The sequence below is a fragment of the Streptopelia decaocto genome, assembly GCF_964273445.1.
Source record: "Streptopelia decaocto genome assembly, chromosome: 4".
Classification (NCBI taxonomy): Eukaryota; Metazoa; Chordata; class Aves; order Columbiformes; family Columbidae; genus Streptopelia; species Streptopelia decaocto.
In genome coordinates, this window is record NC_138658.1 from 27,212,067 (window position 1) to 27,232,849 (window position 20,783).

The window sequence follows — 20,783 nt, forward strand, 5'->3', positions numbered from 1 at the left end:
AACATGTAAATATTGGTACTGTTTACAGTAGTGTTAAGGTAAAGCAAGGGTATCTCAAAAGTGTGGGCAAATTAATTTTTCAAATGCATGTGAAAAAAGTATTTAACTTCCACACAGGTGATTCAAAAATCATACCTGCAAATGAAGCAGAATAAACCAAGGCTGAAAGGAGTGGAAAGGATGGTGAGGAAGAAAGTAAATGAGAAATTATGCTTAATAAAAAACGTATGTGTTCTTGTTAGTATAAGCCAGGAGCACCTTTTCTGTTTGGTTTTTTGTTTTTTGTTTTGTTTGTTTTCTGTTGTTGTTGTTGTTTTTCTTTAATCCATGTTTTGCCTTCATTAGCCCTTTAGGCTTGGCCCTTTGACTACAAAGCCATAATTGCCTGGTCTCCACTGTAATTCTTCCTCTTTCTCTTGGGATGGTGGGGAACTCTGTTCTTCCAAAAAGCACATCACCATGTGTGATCAATAATCTGTGAGTGCTGACTTCGGTCTGTGTAAGCCTTTTCCCAGTGTGTATTTTTAATTAACTTCTCTGCTGTGCCATGGGAGGTTGTGAGTTGTGCTGGAGGTCAGATCATTGCTCTCTCACTGGATCTGCAGGAGACGTTGCTCTTTAGGAACCCTGTGTTGGTGGTGGTTGGTTGGTAATCCAGCCCTCTGGCTCCACTGGCAAATTTTGTGGATAAATTGTGTTAGTTTATTCATTATTACAGGCAGAGATCTCCTCAAAGCAGTTCAAATCCACTGAAATTGTTGGAATGAGCTGCTTCCATGAAGATGGAGATACATCTTATGTCTGTATAAATAATCATCCATAAAAGCTGTTTTAAAAGGAAAAAAAAAAAAGGAAAAGGAAAGTGGGTATGAAGGCTGCTGGGCATCTTCCACAGGAAAACCTGCTGTGTGCTGCGGTGATGGTGCCAGAAAATGACAAGCCAGGTGCTTTGTAGATCGAGGTGCTCGTCTGTTCTGCAACATTTGTTTGCATAGAAAGGTCACCCTGAATCTTTATGCCTTTTATCTCAAAGGTTTTACTTGATAAATTTGCCCTTTTTTTGCCTTGTGAACCACATGAGTTCAGCATGATTAGGTGAAATGGGATGTCTGTTTGGGGTATTGTTCTTCTTAATTAGTAATTAAACTTCTAAAATAGCAACAGTTTCTATCTCTGATTAATGCAGCCAGTTTATTGGCATCTGTGAAGTTAGGAGACTTTTGTGAAGCAGAAGAGTTGTGGCTTAAGAGGGGTGGAATGTGTTAGGTCTGTCAAAGTGGTTTATGGAGAGTTGTGAAAATGGAAACTGTACTTGATGCTTGCAGATTATTCTTATATTCCTTTTACAGCAAGGCACACCCATTCTCAAAAATATTATTGCAGCTCTTTCTTTGTAGGTTTAACACAGACAATAAAAAGCATACACATTGAAACTGGAAAGCAAAGGCAAGCTTTGCTTCTGCACTGAGCACTGCTTTTGGATAGAACTACTTTCAACTCACAGGCAATAGCGTCATAGAAAATTCTTTATGCCAAGGTAGGGTCTACACAAGTAACATAGCAACTGTAGTTATAAAACTTTGCTTGCCATTTTTTCTGAGCAAAACTAGTAAGCTATTAACATGCAAAGGGGACTTGTTAAATCCCAGTGTAATTATGTGTACTAACCACATAAAAAACTGGCTTGTGATGCTAACCTGAGTTATTACAATCAAAAATCTCACTTATTACTGCTACTCGCATAATGAAAACAAAGGAAGAATGTAGTATTTAGATTTATGTAGTTTAGCTAATATTTGAAGAAATTCATTAACTAAAAAATTGAATGTAGATGTAAGCAAGCACACAGAGCATAGAAAGCTTGTGGTGAAATACTATTTGAAACATTTTGAATATTTTTATTAAAATATACCTTCACAATTCTGTCTGCTTGTATTTGACAAATTACCTAAGCTTGTGCTATGATAATCTCCACTTGTAGCATTGCTGTAAATAAGTTCAAAGGCACTCAAAGTTGGAGTATGGGATTGCAACTATACCTCCTCCACAGGGGCTGGGGAGCTTGGGAGCAGCTTCTATCACTGTTGGGATTGTCTCCTTTGTTAAAATTTTGTGATGCGCACCCATCTTGTGTAGGCTCTACAGTCCATAAGCTCTTCCAAGGCCTGGTGCAGGAACCTCTGGCCACAACTGTCCCTTCCTGAGACCCTCTACACATCTTAGAAGAAACAAGACCCCTATTTGAGGGTTTAGCTTCTATGGCTTGAGCAGGGGCTGCATTTTCAGCCATTCAAAGCACAAAAGTACTTCCAAAATCCAGATATGGGTGTGATCACTAGGTTCAGGTAGCGGACCTTGTCTGTTCCATCAGACTTTCTTTTTTTTTGTTTTTAACTTGATAGTTTGTACATACCTGTGGTTGCATTCAAAGTGCTCTGGGAGCCATTAGTTTATTGCTTACTCGCAAGAAGAACATTGTATAAAAGGAAGGTCATAAGCATAATGCTTGTTAGTAGTTGCTCTGCTAAATTTTATGTAAACATGATAATATAGTGATAGTAATTTGCAGATTCCTCAAAATATGTATGCCATTGGTGTTTTCCTGTATTTTCAAATATTCTGTGTCCATTTTCCCCCTACATGATGTTCTTGCTTTCACTGGCTGTGCCTGAAGGAGTGTAATCTTGCCACCCTTAGATTTAAGCAGAGTTTTTAAAGTTACTGTTTCCTTAAGTGTATTGTCAGATTTCCTTTACTGTTATTTACTGTGATGTATATCCAAGTGCCAGCAAAGAATCTTTTTCTTCCTGAGCATGAGTCTGCCTTCACTTAAACTGGACTTGTGCAGGTGTGACTTAGTCCAGTGAGTTTAATTGTAGTGATCACCCGGTTAATCTGCCTTGTCTGCAAACCTGTCCCACAGCTTTTGCAGGCAGAAGACGTAAAGGGAAAGGATTTTGAGGAACTGTTGATAGCTAGATAGAGGATGGAACAGTAGGTGTTCGTTTAAGTGGGAAACTATATGCCTCCTACTGATTTTAATGTAAAGTAAAAAACCTGAGCCATAAGGGGTTCAGAATATATATGAGTTAAGGATTAGCAGAATATTACAGTACATAGCATGCCATACAGAGATGACAAAATAGCTGTGCATGACATACAAATGGTAAACTCCTACCTGACTTTGGTCTTAGTTGGGTTTTGAAGGGGGTGATGTATCTCATGCTCATGCAAGATTTTTTCTTAATGCCTTTGAATGTTGGCCTTGGCCAGATGAACATCCTCACAGTGCAGAGGGATATCTCCTCTGGCAGGAAGTCAGTGAAGAGGAAATTGAATGGTAATTTGATTCTTACAGTACAGTAATATGTTGGGTAGTTTATGTTTCACCTCACTTGATTCTGGCTTTAAAAGCATCAGGCCAGATCTTTAGGCTCTCAAATGACATACAGGCATGCTTTCTGTCTTCCTCACCAGGCTGGAATGATAAGAACTAATAAGGATGAATACTTCATCGAACCTTTGGAAAGAGGAAAGCAAATGGAAGAGGAAAAGGGAAGAATCCACATGGTTTACAGGCGATCAGCTGTAGCACAACATCCCACTGATATGCTCCCTGATGTCCATAGAGAAGGTACAGTACCCCTGTGTGCTTGTTTGCAAGTCTATTCCAGGCAGAAAGAGGCAGTTCTGATGAAAAGAAAGCGTTTAAATGTTTTGCTGAAATATGCCATCAGTCATATAGGCAGTTTCTCTGCCCAAGAGCAGTGCACTTGTGCATTCATGTAGAACAGAACTTAGCCATGAGGTGTCCTGTTCAAGAAATGCTGCAAAATGTTTGATTTTTTTTTTTTTTCCCTCCTTAAACAGAGGACAAAGTTTGGACTGACTTAAGCAGAAACAATTCTGAGCATTACATAAGTTGGTAAGATATTGTGCGACACAAGATGTTAATAGAAATACTTGTATGACTTTAATATTCTAAGTTGTTATTAAGGCTTACCTGTCTATACAACTTCTGTTTAAAATTTGGGTCCGATTTCTTTCTGAGTAATAGCTAAATTGTGCCATGACTGTTACTGTTTTTCTCCTCCTCCTGGTTGCAATTAATGCCGTTTGAAAGCAGTTCTCTTCATTGACTATATTTTGACACATCCAAGGATTCCCCTCTCTCTTGAAGATTCTGTGGTTTGGCCATCTGAGAACAATTATCATGTAGTTTAATCCATTTGCTTCCACCCCGCTTTTAATATTACACAAATCTTCACAAACCAATGCATTTGATAGTTAACATTGAGGTTTTTGACATTATGGGCTGTGTATGAAAGAGCAGCTCCATTCCCCTTTAGTGCTCTGCCTTTTTTTCTCTCAGCTTCCCAACTTCCTGTTTGTTTTTTGGTTAATGTGTTCTTGGAGCTTAAATGGGTTTGAGAAGGACAGGAAGAACTATGTACAACACAGGGAACTAGAATTGGATAAAAATATTAGAGAGGAAGCAAGCAGTGCCCCATTCCCAGTCCATGTGGGTTTTAATTGTTTAGTGTGGTTTAGGAGTTTTGTCTCTGAAAAGGCAGGTAGGAATTGTCAGCGATTTAGAATAAAATCCTATCAGACTTTTATTAGCCTTTAGAAGATAAGTCTGTGCTGCCAATTGCAACATGGCACAAGGATATCACAGTAGGCTTGGGGACCAGCAGCAGTCTGAAACATGTAGGCTGACTGACCCAGCTTTTCTCTGAAACCTGTACTGCCACAGGTACTTTGCTTTTGGTACCTAAACAAGGTCATTCAACTGTGGCTTTTGCACCTCTGTTGTGTGATTGACTGAACAATGCTGAATAAGCCTTTGTGGTAGTGGCAATGGGCTCACTGCTATGTTTCTACATTGAAACCACTTCGTCTGCTGGACTGGCAGAGTCAGACCACGGTTAGACAGGAAAACTACCATCTTAAGATCAATATCCTAGCAACAATCGCAACACAGTGGAGGATTTATTGCTTCATGTACTGTGTTCTCAGATATAAACACACATATATGATTATCTACTTGTTTTGTTTGTTTCTCCTCTTCTTGTTTGGTTTGTTTCTCCTCTTCTTGTTTGGTTTGTTTCTCCTCTTTTTGTTTTATTGCACTTATTTGTGATAAAGTTTCAGTGAGCTTTCTTAGAAAGGTGGGAACCATAAATCTGGGTTTCTGGAGAAGGCATTAGGATGCCTCAAGCTATTGATTAGCATGGGTTTAGCCTTCCCACTTTTGCAGCAACGTAACCCTACCCCTGAAGCAGTACCCTGTGCTGATTCCTCTTTACAGTTGTCTATAGCCTCTTTCAGGGATGATGGCATATGGCATGCACCACTGTATTGTTGTCATCATTAACTTTGTGTAGAGGTTGATTTCCTTAGAAGTGCATTGCATGAAACACTCAAGAAATTAGATGGGAAAGCCTGCCTCATTCTTTTGAGAAATGCTGTGGGATTACAAACCTGTTAACATATATGGGTAGGCCTTGGTGTTCACATACGGAAATGCTTAAATAGTCTTATTTTTATTTTTTACCTCTTTCAAATAAGCCCCTCAAAACACCTAGCAGAAGATGAAAAGACTTGGATATGTCAGAAAGAAAAGTGAAGTGATAAAGTGATAGTACTTTTTTCTTTTTTTTTCTTCCTTCTTTTTCCTTTTTTTAAAAAAAATTAAATTTCATCTTCTCTCAAGTTAAGGAGCTAGGAAAATATACCAGAAGCTGAACCTTTTAAAAAAATGGTACAGATATCCTTTGAACTGGTGGGGGTCTGTGTTCTTTGTGGGTATGTGCACACAATTCAGACTCCTTGAAGGAACACTTTGTTGATTATTGCCTTTTTATACCCCACTCTTTTCAGTCATTCTGGTGTGAACAAGATCTGTTGCGTATAAACTGTCCTGAATGCTTGGTGGTTGTATTATGCTTATAAAATGGCCCATCTGTCTATGCTTTCATCCTGAGGTATCAGGGAAATGTGGATAATTTTCCACATTTTGACAGACCAGTGCCAGGAATGGTTATTTATATTTTGTGGGTAATTGGTCTGCTAAATCAAAGGATCTCATTTTACTGTATCTCTTGGAACCTCATCTTTCTTCTGCTAATGTGAGGCAATGTAGGGACATGCAAATAGTAGTAGGCCCTGACCAGTTAATCTTAAAATCCTTAAAAACAAAACAACAAAAAAAACCAAAACCAACCAACCAAAAACTCCTAATTGGTAGCTGCCGTCTTCATTGCACTGGGTAAGCCTGTTTGCTGGTTTGAAGTCCTGAGCTCAGGTTAGTTCTTCTGGACAGAGGAAACTCTTTGTCTTTTGCAGGACAGCAGCCAAGGCCCCTCCTGGGAAGTCCTGGCTATTGAAAACTACTTAAAGGTAGCAGGATGTGACATGGCATCAACAAATGTCAAGTGGATTTCTCCCCTGAGAACAGACAAGACTCTTGATTATTCTTCCTTGTGAAGAACTGGATCAGACAGGAGTCATACAGAAAAGCATGTGAAAACTGTCAGCTCATAATGTTGAAGGAGGTGGAACAAGAATTACCATACCACATTTTCAAAATACATGTACAGCCCCAATTTTTGTCTGAATTTGAGAAAATGATTGAAAACTTCTATCTGCGCTCAGAAGTGCATCATGAGCCTGGTGGCGGACTACAAATTAACAGGTATATGCTTACATACAGCAAGTGACAGTAAGTCAAGTCAGGCTGCTCAGACTGCAGAGGACCTTCTCACTGAGCTTGGTAGGAATACAGATAAATATGTGGCTCTTAGAATTGCCTAGAAATTTCCAGCTATTGCAGAATGCATTCCTTTGACTTGTGCTGGAGGAGAAACAGAAATGTATTTATTGACAGTGAGGACTTAGGCCAGCAATCCTAATGAATCTCTTCAGGTTGGGAAAAGGTGATAGATGCATGGGGGGAGGAGGGGAGGTACTGTTTCCACAGCAAACGGCCTCTGGACATCCATTACTCTGGCAGTCTGAAAAGGGAGGAACTAGTTTGAGCTATGATGGGTTGCAGCATTTAGCCTACCAAATGGTTATTTTTAGACTGAAGTGAGCGAGCTGCTTAGAGAATAACCTCTTATGAAGTGTTACTACTTGAGTATTATCATCCTTGTCTGATACTCTGTCATGAAGACAACTTCTGCAAGGCTCTGCACTATTTCTGAAAATATTCCTCTGCTAACGCGGACATACCTTGTGGGTCAGCAGTTTGCAGGATGTCACCCAGCATATGCTGTGCTGTAGCATTTGTCCACTCTATAGGGTCACAAATCCGAGGAGTGGAAAATGCTCTACCTTCTGCATGAGTGTCAATGCTCAGGAAGAAGGGTGTGCCCAGGCCAGGAGGATGCAGTAGTAGAGCTTGTGAGACTTTTTTTTAAAGACACTGGGCATTTGTTTTTAAACATCTGGGATGAGCATCTGGTTAGGTATAGTCTGGGAATCCTATCATAGAGCCGGATGACCTCTAGAGTTCTTCATAGGTGTAAATATGCATGGTTGTCTCCTAACTGCTTTTCTGTAACAGATTGCCCTGGCATGACAGTTTGTAAGCTTGGCTTCCCCAGTAATTTAAGTCTTGATTGTAAAGTCACTGGTCATCTGTGACTTCATATTGGGGAAGAAGGGTCTGGGGGACAGAGAATGAGCATACAAGACTGAAAAAAATGGAAGAATGTATGAAGCTGTCATGTTAAAACATCATTTAGGTAAATCTTTAAGCTTTTATCACTAAAATAGCTTTTCACTTAAGCATGGAAAGAAATGCTTTCTGGACAAGCCTGAGTTGGAAGGTTTTGAAAGACTGGTGATGATATCATTTTGTCTGGCCGGGATGAAAAGAATCTGTTCTCCTTTGTTAATAAGCTGACAAACATCACTGAGATGTGTGATCATTAACCTTATTCCTTGAAAGCATTCAAGAAACAATAGAAACAGACAAAGAACTGTAGAGTTTAGAATCAAATTTGCACTCAGGAGGCCTTCTCTGCAAGTCCTGCTGAGTCAGGCTCAGGTGTATGGTACAATAAAATCAAAATTGTATTTCTGAGAAATGTAAAAGCCTCATCCAAGTCCACTGGAATTGGTGAGATGACTCAGATTTATGCTAGGAGGCTGATGAGGCAGGTTTTGGATCACACTCTGCTTGAGCTGATCACAGAGAGTTCGATTTATCTTTCCTCCTGTGCATTCATTTATTATTTTTTTCTGTGCACTTTCTTTTCATATGGTATAATGATGACATCCAACCTTAAGCTTGGAAGTTACACAGCTTGTTAAATGTACCCAAAAGTTTTCACCCAGAGAGCAATTCAGATTAAAGTACTTCTGTAATTATTTCCTAACAGAAAGCAAGGGATACAAGGAATAGGAGCCTTTACCTCCCAGCTTCCTTTCAGAATTTTCCTTTTCCCTAAAGAACCCAAGTGCTTGTGTGGCTGATGGTGTTGCCATGGCACTGGGTTCAAGTGTCTTTGTCCCAGGTGGGAAACATGTAGGAGGAAGAAATTATTTGGGCGTTGCTCCTGGTTGCTGGGAAATGAAACCCTGGAACAGAAGGCAGAAGAATGGGAAGACTATTGCCTGCTCGGAGACCTCCCTCAGCACTTCCCCAGGCACATTCGTATTACTTAGAGATCTTGTCATGCCAGAAGGTGTCTGAACTCTTTCTCAGCATAATTTCTCATAACCTGTGTTCTGAGGGAGGATATTTTACATACTCCACAGGACACCACACATGTTTGGGCATCAGCAATAACAGGAAAGATGGAACTGATTTCTCTGGAGACTTAGTACATGACATCTTGCAACATGCTCTGGTACAATATAGGAATTCTTGCCAAAGTTGTATTGGTGGCAATAACCTGTGTATGTGTTCATCTAAAGACATCCTTTCTCTTTATCCAGAACTGCTAGAGCTTTTGCTTTCAGCTGTCTTCTATAAAACAGAAAATCAATAGGATTAATTGAAGTTCTTGATTGATTGTTTGTTTGTTGGGTTAGGTTGGTTTGTTTTGTTTTTTTTCAGGTAAGAGTTTGCTTAATCAAAGGAAAGGTAGTCAACAAAGTACTTTTCCAAACAAAGGCAAATGACTATTGGTGATGAATGTATTTACAATACACGAGGTAAAAAGAAAAGTGATCTAAGGAGGAGATAAAGTGGGAGGAAAAATGATGAGAAAACCGTCATGCACTTCTATAAATCAAAGTAGATGAGTAATATCTTTGACTGCAATGGAATACAGCTCTCTCCAAGGGTTTGAGCATGTGTTTGCTTGCAGAGGGAAGTGTACTCTCAGCATGTTAGGCGTAACCTGAACTAGATTCTACCTCACTCGCTTGGATATCAGTATCAGTCAGTATAACTGTAATATCAGCTCATTACCACAAAATATAACCAAGCAGCTATGTATATTATTGGATGTGCAGAGCCACTGTTGCTTTGCTCTCAACTCAGAATGCCCTGTGGTAAACATGGCCCAGGATGTCTGTCTTCTGTAGGCTTTCATATGAGGTCTAGCCCCTAATTAGTTTTCAGATCTGCTTTCTTTCTCCTTGAAGTTCATAGTTGGGCTTGGCCAACTTGTCCTCAGGTGTAGTTTGGGATTCATCTTGTACTTGTAAAGTGTCTTGGGTTTAGTATTTCCTGTCTCTCCTCTCTTTTTTGAATGCTATCTGTCACCAGAGACTACAGGAAGACTGGACAGTTGGCTGTGGAATTGGCTTAGTGAGCCGTTTTTCCTGCTCATTGAGTCAACTTGATGTCATGTATTTCCACTAATGTGCTGGAGATGCAATTTAGCAATTAGTTGCCAGAGCTCAGTGATGAATGCTAATATCTTCATGTGAGCAGTTATTTACACCCAGCTTCAGGAAAAAAAATAAATCAAATTCTTCCTTAGATAAGCATCCAAAGTTAGTGATGTGAATGGATAAAAATTAAGGTGCTTGTCTGTAGACTGTGAATTTGATACTGTTTTTTGGGACATGTCTCATTTCCCTTTGTGGACCTATCTGCTTGGCCCCTGTGGTGCAGTGTTTCATAGAATCAAAGCACAGTAACTCAGCAGTTGTGTTTTCAGTATTTCCAAGGATGGAGATCCCATTACCTTTCTGGGCCCCTGTTCCAGTGTTTGAACACCCTCACTATGATTTTTTTTTTTTTTTTTTTAGTTCCTACCATCTAATTGGAATTTCCTGTGTTCCAACTCATGTCCGTTACCTCTCATTCATTAAAAACCTTTTGAACAGTGGTGGTCACTGTGTCCACAAATTGAGGAGGCAGTGAGGTAGCTGGGTGTTTCCTGGCATATTCATTATTGAGCTTTGACCTTTCAAAATTGATGTAATAATTGGTCTACATTAAAGGTTGAGTTAATATGCATAAAGCATTTGCATGTGTCAAATGCTCATAGAATCAAAGAGTCACAGAATGGTTGAGATTGGAAAGGGCCTTGAAAGATCATCTAGTCCATTCCCCCCGCCAGAGCAGGAACACCTAGATGAGGTTACACAGGAAGGTGTCCAGGTGGGTTTTGAAAGTCTCCAGAGAAAGAAACTCCACAGCCTCCCTGGGCAGCCTGTTCCAGTGCTCGTTCACCATCACTGAGAAGAAGTTTCTTCTCAAATTTAAGCGGAACCTCCTATGTTCCAGCTTGCACCCGTTGCCCCTTGTCCTGTCATTGCTTGTCACCAAGAAGAGCCTGGCTCCATCCTCGTGACACTCACCCTTTATATATTTATAAACATTAATGAGGTCACCCCTCTCTCCTCTTCTCCAAGCTAAAGAGACCCAGCTCCTTCAGCCTTTCCTCACAAGGGAGATGCTCCACTCCCTTAATCATGTTTGTGGCTCTGTGCTGGACTCTCTCCAGCAGTTCCCTGTCCTTCTTGAACTGAGGGGCCCAGAACTGGACACAATATTCCAGATGTGGTCTCACCAGGGCAGAGTAGAGGAGGAGGAGAACCTCTCTGGACCTACTAACCGCCCCCCTTCTAATACACCCCAGGGCACCATTGGCCCTATTGGCCGTAAGGGCACAGTGCTGGCTCATGGTCATCCTGCTGTCCACCAAGACCCCCAGGTCCCTTTCCCCTATACTGCTCTCCAACAGGTCGTTCCCCAACTTATACTGGTTCCTGGAGTTGTTCTTGCCCAAATGCAAGACTCTATATGTGCCCTTGTTGTATTTCATTAAATTTTTCCCTGCCCAGAATTCCAGCCTGTCCAGGTCTCACTGGATGGCAGCACAGCCTTCTGACATGTCAACCACTCCTCCCAGTTTGGTGTCATCAGCAAACTTGCTGACAGTGCACTCTATTCCCTCATCCAAGTTGTTGATGAATGTATTTAATAGTACTGGTCCCAGTACCGACCTTTCAGGCACTCCACTGGATACAGGCCTCCACCTATGCCCCATTGACCACAGCTCTCTGGCTTCTTCAGCCCTTTACAGTCCACCTCGCTACCGGATCGTCCAGTCCACGCTTCCTCAGTTTAGCTGCGAGGATGCTGTGGGAGACTGTGTCAAATGCTTTACTGAAATCTAGATAGCCACATCCACTGCTTTACCATCATCTATTCACCTGGTTATGTCCTCATAAAAGTCTATGAGGTTAGTTAAGCATGACTTCCCCTTGGTGAAGCCATGTTGACTGCCCGTAATGACCCTCTTATCCTTGATATGCCTTGAGACAGTGCCAAGGATAAGTTGTCCCATCACCTTTCCAGGGATGGAGGTGAGGCTGACCGGTATGTAGTTACCTGGGTTCTCCTTCCTGCCCTTTTTGAAGAGTGGAGTGACATTTGCTTTCCTCCAATCTTCAGGCACCTCTCTGATTTCCCATGACTTAGCAAAGATAATGGAGAGTGGCCTAGCAATGACTTCAGCCAGCTCCCTCAGAGCGCACAGGTGCATCCCATCTGGACCCATGAATTTATGGATGTCCAGATTGCTTAATTGGTCCCTAACCCAGTCCTCATCAACCAAGGCAAGACTCCTCCATTGTCCTGACTTCCTCTAGGGCCTCAGGGGTATGGGGCTCCTCAGGACAGCATCTGGCAGTGTAGACAGAGACATAACTTTAAGATGATCATCCCTTATTATAAAAAGAGCCCTAAGGGTTAGTAAATGTATTGAGATTATATTCCACGTATATTCAAGAAATTATATTCATGAAGTGCACTGCTTTAGACCTGCTATACTGCTTGTCAGTGAGGCTGTGATACAAAAGCTGAGGTTCAGAGTGATGCAGCGCTTGGGGAAAGAGTCCATTCATGGTAGGCACCTAATTATAAAATGAAACATAAATATAAGATCCATAGTCTCTGCTATGCAGGCTTTAACCTGTTGCTCCGGAATACGTAGGAGTAAAAGAAAACGCAGACTTCTTATCTGAGAAAAAGCTTGTATAATTTTTTTAAGAAAGAAACTTGAGCAGGATTGGATCAAAAGGTGCCTGAAAGTGACTTACATGCTCTGTGTCAGAGAGTTTGCACGTAGCTCCTAATGATGGGAGTAGAGACATCCATCTGTTTAAGTCATCTTCGGTTCTTGGCAATAACAAACGAAATTTTTTCTTAAACCAAGAATAAAGGTTTGATTCCAACCACGGGCAACTAAAATCAGAGTAGCAAAACACAGCAATCTGTATTAGGGGAAAATTGAAAAAATGGAGAAAGATCAGTACATGCAACTTGCAGCCTTTCCAAGGGTTATCCAGTTTCTCAATAAAAACTCCTTATGCCCCCAAATTACATAGGAAGGAGAAAGCTTTCGATGAACAAGGGTGATAATGGACAGCAGACATTTTTAAGTATTCTATAAGCAGCTCTTCCCATGTGAAGGGAGCCTGTGTCATTTACAGATAGTATTCTTAAAGTAATCTCCAAAGACATGAAGACATGGCAAGGTAAGGACCACCCTGTGTGCCTTTTCAGCACGTGTCCAGCATAATGGATAGATCTGGTGTCCCGTCAAAGAGGAGCATCTCGTAGGACTTACCTTTGCTTCTGATGAATAAGGAGGTGCTAACCATGGTGCCTTGTCTGTATTGGTAAACACCAGCCAGCACTCCATGCCTTCCCTCAGCATGGAGGTCACTGGAGCTGGTTTTGTGTACTTGTTGGCTCTCAGTAGCTCCAGTAACTCACTAGAGATGATGCTTTTCAGAGCAGCCTGATTCCAAAAATGAGAGTCATAGTGTCAGATAAAAATACAGTGAAAGAACAAGTAGCTCTTGCCAAGATTTCCTCTCCTGCTGCCAGTTTCATTCCCATTGTTTGAGGCGGGAGGTCAGGAGAAGCTTTGAAAGCAAGGATTATATTAATACAGGTAAACCATAAAGGTCACAAGTGCTGGACAGCATTGTAGAGCTGAGCTCCCTAGTTCAGATGAGAAGTAGCTCATTTCTAGTGCTGAGCTTGATAAGAAAGACACATAGGAGATGGTTAAAAATTCTGGGAAGTTGGCTGGGTAAGGTAGCAAAGAGAGCAGAGGGAGAAGTGTGGTGTTCCTCAGCGGTTCCAGGGATTATTCCAGTCATCTGCTCTTCCCCAGCCCCGCACTCCTCATGCTGTCAAACAGAGTATGTACCAGAACAGTCTTGTCTGAGAAAACACACTAATTGGAAGCAGAAGAGCTGCCTTGTCAAGATGAGTTTATGTGAATTAGAGGTCAGGAACATGAGGAAATAAATCCTCCTACAGCTTGCGGGGGCTGATACTTGTTTATTCTTATGTGTTTTACATGCACATTGTACTACTTTAGTACTGTAATTGGATACTAGGAAAGCACCAAGATACTAATGGAAAGAAAAGATCCTTTTAAAGTCAGTCTACGTTCTACAGTTGATGTTTTTAACCTATGTCTTTTATTGGAAAATGAATCCAAATATGGCACTCTGTATCATAATACAAAATCATAATTTTTGTACCATATGACTATTGCTGTATTTTTTCCCCTAACTTTTATGCAGTATTGGCATTTCTTACTATTGGCATACCTGGTTTTAATGAGTTCATCACTCAGTGAGTTTTAGAAAGATTTTAGAAATGCAGGAATAGATAAGAATCCAAACTAAAGGGGGAACTACACAACTTAATTCAGTTTGTATGTTTGAAAATTTCTGGATATTACGTAGTCACCCCTGCTTTATGATAGAGGAGAAAGAAAAGTAATCTTGTGTACTTCCAATGAGCAATTTGGATGCTTGCAGAGACTGTCTGGCACGTTGCCTTTACAAGGGCTGCACGGGATTGCTGCGTGATAACTCTTGCTCTACTGTGTGTACTGCATCAAGATGTCCCCTAGAGTTCACTGAATACTTCCATTTGTTCTTCTAAAGTGCTGCATAGACGATAAGTAGCAGTAAACTTACCTCTCTTATGTGAGATGACACAGTATTGGGCAACCAGAGCTGACAGGAATGCACATGCAAATGACTAACTTGAGAACACCATCCTTGCAGTTAATTTTGTTCCCAGTATACAGAGTTTCTTCAGATCCATTTCTGGGTTACAGAAGTGTGTAAATCTTTCCAAAATGCAATGGTAAAGCACTGCAGAGTAACAATATGACCCAGCTGTTGTTTGCTATGAAAACAGTGTGTTGTTTTTTTTTTTTACCAGAATGCCTTGCCTAATAATTCTTTCAAGTACTCTAATAACATGGGATAAGATAGTCAAGATAGTTAGGATTTTAGTGGTTATTAAAAGATATGCAAGTCTGAGTCTGCAATTTGGGTTGGAAAAAAAGAGAATTGCTATCTAAGGGAAGCTGGCTTCTCCTGCCATAGTGATGGGGAGAGGCTGACCTGTGGGAAACCTCTTAGGCTCTGTCAAATACGGTGTGGTTTGGGAAGAAAACCCAGAGAGCGATGAAGAGCTTTACTGCCTTGTACCTTTGCAAACAGCCAAGGAAAGCTTTTTGTTTGTGTGTCTTCTTTAGCAGCATGATCGGCAGTGCCTTTTTTTTAAAAATTCTCTGGAAAAGTCTGAGGACATCTCTGAAGGAGAGGTACAAGTAAGGGCTCTGGTGTAGCCTTTGGAGTCTTAAGGCTCCACATGGATAACAAGCAGGCTGCTTCATCTGAAAAGCTAGAGTGGTATGCATGCCAGAGAGCAGGTTTATCCCAGACCAGGGTGGCATAGCTAGATGACTAATGAATATAAATCTGTTAGCAATGTTAAGGCAACAGGAAGTAATAACTCTGCTAATTATTTACAAAAATCAAAGAGTGGTGTGACAGTGACATGTTTGTTTCGTGCCCTGGAGTGTCTCGTAAGTTTTTGGGCTTGTGTTTTTCCTTTCATGTGACAGTTAATGCCATAATAGTTTTACCAATTTAGTTTTACCAATATATTCCTACATTCAGTCTTGACAGTATTTCAAGTGTGCTGCAAAGTGCTATAGTTACAGTTGAGAAGATCCATTTCTTTTTACAACATTTGACTGAGTGGAGATGAACTCATGATTCAGGACAAGCCTCCAGGGCTCAGTTTGGACTAGATGTGTAGGATGCTCTGTCCAGCTGCCATGAAAAATGGGCCGTGTGGCTAAGTGGTGCATGCAAACAGTTCCGGCTAGTGGCTTCTCTGGCAGCCTGGTGCTGGGAGCAGATTTTCTCAAAATCAAAGGATCATTTGTCTAGCAACGTCACAAGCGATGGCGTGCTGAGTCGTGTCACCTTCCGCCTCTCCCAGCAGCTCTGTGTGGTACGAAAGAGCTACTGAAGGAGGTAGATTGGAGAGGACTCTAGGGAAGAGAAGAAGCCACTGAGAATGATCCATGCTCTGAAACCAGCATGAGCAATACCACTGGGAATGATTGCAGACCTCTCTGCCAGATACTGCAGTCCTTGCTGGCCTCTGAAGGAGTTTTATTGGGGAGGAAATAATAATAAAAATAAAAGTAATAATTTAAAAAAGGCTGGCCTTCCTCAGGGGTTGTAGTTTTGAGGTAGTGTGCGCTTTAAAATGGAAAAAAAAGCCCAAACCAACAAACCTTTCTGGCAGCAGAAAGGCCTGCCTTTCTGTGTCTCTAGTACTCCTTCAGCCAGCTGAATAGACTCTGATTGTTCCTTGTTTTTTCATAGCAGTAACAGGTAATGACACTCCTAGGCTCACTTACTTCAGGGCTGGGTCTGTGGCTTGTCCTGCTGCCTACAGCTGTTCTGTTCCAGATGTTGAATATGGCTTAGCAACATGGTGCTGGGGACATTTACTGTTGTGTTTTAATATGGGCGGAGTTATCCTGGAAAGCTCGTCAGGAAAAAGGCAAGAAGCAATCCCTGAGAAGCCAGTTTACAGAGGAAGCTTGAATAAATGATGTAGTCACAAATTTATTAAAATGTTTTTGAAATGTAAGTCTTTAAGAAATTATTTTACCCAATAGGGAAAGATTTTTGGATTGTTGAAAAAAGTTGTGAAGGTAATGATTTAATTTTTGAGAACTTGAGAAGCTATGATTTTCACAACTGAAAGCAGTTGAAAACACAACATAAATACCTCCTTTGAATTACATCTGTATTACATTTCTTGTAATACAGAATGTGCGTAGTGCTTGGTGCTTTTTGTCTTGGATTTATTTTTCACGTAGATCTTGGATTTCCTAACTGACTCAAGTTAGAAATAAGTGTCTCTTGCTTCTTCCATTTTTGGATGTAGATTTTGATTTTGGGTTTTTTTGAGTGTCTGTGATTTGATGATAAAGATTCTTTGTGTGGTTTTTTTACACTTGTTTAGGGCAGAAAGGAAGGCTGTAAGCTTTTTTTTTTTTCTGCAACAACAGTTCCTCAGGAAATGATCCTGTAGTACACCTGGAGTTTTTTATTTCCTAAACTACATGTACGAACTCTGGTATGCCTATCGCAGCCTACCTGAAAATGATACAGGCAAGCTGGCCAGGCTGCCTTGCCTGTGGTCTACCCCCACAGCAGAACCCAAGCATATGGAGCTAGGTAACAAACACCTGCTGAGGGTGATTAGGAAGCTCTGACAAATCCTTTATGCCTCATATTGAACAGTTTTTCAGGTTAAGAGAAACTGCATTCTGATCTGCAAGGGTTAAGGTCAACATGAATATTTTCTCAGTTTTCTCACAACATAGAGTGAATATCTCAAGCTTAACTTAAAAATTGTGTTGTTTAACATTTCTGGATGCGTTAAGTCCAAGACACTTGGTCCTTTGCACCCATGTACTTTTGGGAGTCAAATGTCATTCACTTGATTTTCCCCAGATTGTAAATATTTCTCTCTTTCTCAATTCACAGACATGACCCTTTTCATGTGAAAGTGGTGTTATTACTCAGCTGATCTACATTCCAAGTGTCAGATATAGTATGTTTGTTTATTTTCCTAATGTTTTTTCCTGCTCCCATGTTGTTATCTCTTTATAGATTACCCGGTTTAGGCTTCCTTTATTGTTCACCAAAGCTCTGACATATTTATGGAAAATTCAGCTCGTACCTCTAGACTGAGAGTAATTCAAAATAGATCTATTACTTTAGTTTGCTCTGGGCCAAAAGCTGTTTTGAAAATCCTTGAAAAGTATCTTAAAATGAAAGCGTAACTCATTCTGCTCTGTGATTTATTAATAAAATACAATTAATATAATCACAGATTATATAATTAATAGCAGCATAGATTTTTTTTTTTCAGCAAAAGTGTTGGATATCTTTTTTAGATCTGTGATAGCAACAGAAATCCAGTTCACAAAATGTTTGATTATCTTTTTAATTTTTTTGAAATGCTACATTTTAACCAATACTTAGTTGAGTATACAGGAACCATATAATTCATTATTATAACTATTGTAAATAGTTTGTCTCTAACAGTGCTTGAAAGTGCACTACTGTATAACTGGCTTCTGCTCAGGTTTTTTCATAGCCAAATAAATGTTGTGTTTTTTTTTTTTTTTATCACTAATCACAAGTGAATTTGCTAAGAGATGCATTTGAGTCTGTGCTTTGGTATTTTACCAGTATTTCACAATTTGCTTTCACAGAGTTGATTCTTGATTTATTTCAAGTCTTCTTTATTAATCAGTTTGCAGAGTTTTCCCTGACAAGAATAAGTAAAAATATATTTTTATTACCTCCAGCATTTCAGAGGTTCTAAGTTTCTGATGTCCCAAACATTTACTATAAGAAGTAAAAAGAAGTCTTCCTTTAGTTAACAGGTACTCTTCAGTAGGGAACACAATGTGAGAGAAATCGATTGAAGGAATCTAGTATTTGAGTGACCAGCATGTCAGTTTACATAATGCCATGCAATGTTTTGGTGGCTGATTATATACTAACTTAATTGGACAAAGGCCAGTGAAGTTCTGGCCTCCACAGATCTGCTTTGTTTGCTTTTTTGTCAAACATGCTTTTTATTTTTGCTGGCGAGACAGACTTTTGATAGTGCACATTTGATAGTGACCCTGCTACCTGATGATAGGACTTGGGACGGCTTTTTTGGCAATACCTTGAATATGTGTACACTCTGCTTTTAACCTGTGCACAAGTAAAGGCACTTCAACCTAGGTGGCTTAGCAGCTGCTAGTGGTGTGACTTCAGCAGCCCCCATGCTGGGCTTAGGCAGCCTGGCAACCCCCACAGTGCGGTCACGTCCACACGATGCTGTGCAGCTGAAGAGCAGCTCTGTAGTTGACGTTGAGGAGGTCCACTGCAGGAACTGTAGTCAGCTTTGTCACTTTCATACTAACACGAGCCATTTTATTAAAAGTAGAGAAAGAAGAATTTGGCTTAAAAATACCAACTAATTAATTAGCTTTAAAAAATTAGAAGCTTTGCTACAGAATATACATAGTATGGTTTGTGGAAGGCATCTCTTTGACCTAGAATGACCTCACTTTATCCAATCTATAATAAGATGCTAAACTGACAATGTGCTGTTTTTCTAAAAGTGAATTGCATTTAGACTAGATAGAAAAGTTGTTGTGGTGCAACTGATGAGACATGGAATGCATGAGTGAGGCCCTAAAAACACTTGAAATGCTGGAAGGGAAGTGAAGGTAACATTCTGTTGGTGAATAGAAATCCTCATGAAGGTATGCAGCATCAATAGAGCAGAGTATCTCAAGTCAATTATGGGTTTAAATGCTAAGAGAAATGACCTGTGGATTAGTAGAATTATTTTGCTGCTTGAAAGTTAATCCTGCATTTATTGGATGCACTAATAATGTTTGGTTTGCAATTTTCCCCAAAGACTGAAGATCATTAAGCAATTACATTAAAAATTAAGTTTGTTTTGAAGGTTCATAGATGATTTCAAAATGGAAATGTTTCCATTTGAACAGAGGGAGTGCTTCTATTTAACTCTGTGTTCACTGTGGTGTCATACAACGCTTTTAATGACAGCAGTGTTGTCAGCAGACCTTTCTTTACCAGGAGCCTGAGGCATGGTCCAAGTCTTGTCTCAAAAACACTCACTGGGTTTGCCTTTAACTTAAAACAAGTAGCAAGCAGTTGGAAGCAAAACAAAACCATGTTTACATCATGTTTACAAACCCAAGATGCTTAATTTTTTTTGTTTGTTTTGTTTCTTGTTTAAATGCTCTGTCAGGTAGCATGGATCTTTTCCCCCATTTTACCTGCTTCTAACCATTCTTCTATATCACAGTCTGAACAGTCTGCATTCTGACTTTAGAAACAGTGTGGAATGACTTTGAAAGCGTAGTTATGTGGGCACTGAAATAAAATGTTTCTAAACATTTAAACACAAGCATTTCAAATTACTTGATAAAAATGTATTTCCATGTGACTCATCTTGTAAAAAATACTATAAACTTGTGATCACCAGTAGTAGGGCTTTTTTAACCCTCGTTGTTCATCCCCCTTACCTTGTGAGCATCATAGAGTTTCTGTGATGCTCTTGTAGCTGGTAGTATGTCCCAGCAGATTGTATCTCTCATGCTCTGCTTGCCTCAAGTCCTTCAGGTCCCCTTTAGGGACAGAATGCCCTATTGAGAGCCAGGGCTTGTTCACTCACATATACCCACACACAGAGGTGTTCATAAATGCATTCACATGGTAGATCAGAAGACTGAGAATTTACTCATTTGGAACCTAAAGTTTTTTGTGTCAGCATTTAACAAATGTACCATACCATCCCACCCTCGTCAATATTGATATTATTAGCTTATCTGGAGCTTATCAACAGTAAGAACGGAGAGGCTGGTACATTTGTGAACTCTGGGACTCAAATGAGTTGTGGCTCTTTCTCATGTCCAGGTAAAATGAGAGCAGGAGAAGTAAGATTTTGCTGAGTGACTTTTCTATGAGGAAAAAATGAAAACTACCTGCCCAGTGACGGAGAGTTCTGGTCTTCTAAATAGTATGGATGTTTTTGGCACAGTATCCTTGAGCCAAAAGCATCTGCCTCTTCATTTGCCTTCCTCTCCTTTTTCCTACATAAGGTAAGCTAACAGTTTCCTGCACTGTTTTAAACTGCTGCAAAAGTAGAAGACAGGATTCTGGCTCTAACGTCAGGGAAACTGAGGCAGCAGCTGGCTTTTCAAAGTAGGGAAAGCTGGATTCCAGGAAAGAAAGACAGCTTCTTTGCTGGGCAGGGTGTTCCCTTAGGAAGGCCTAAGACCTCAGTCATTTTGCTCTTAGCAAGTCTCCCCTGCTCTGTGCTTGGTCTCCTTTTTCTCTTTACAAAAGAGAAAACAATCTGTTTTTCCATTTTTCCTCAGAAGAGGAAAATTGAGAGAGGTTGTGGAGGCTCCTTCTCT

The 20,783-nt window shown here is 40.3% G+C and overlaps 1 protein-coding gene across 1 annotated transcript in view; it reads left to right on the forward strand.

Annotated features, from left to right (window-relative positions):
- Positions 1-20,783, forward strand: part of ADAMTS3 (ADAM metallopeptidase with thrombospondin type 1 motif 3) — a 130,152-nt gene that overhangs the window by 35,383 nt on the left and 73,986 nt on the right. Inside the window, exon 4 of the mRNA XM_082051279.1 lies at positions 3,478-3,634. Coding sequence (XP_081907405.1) covers positions 3,478-3,634 — 157 coding nt within the window. The remainder of the gene's footprint in view (positions 1-3,477; positions 3,635-20,783) is intronic.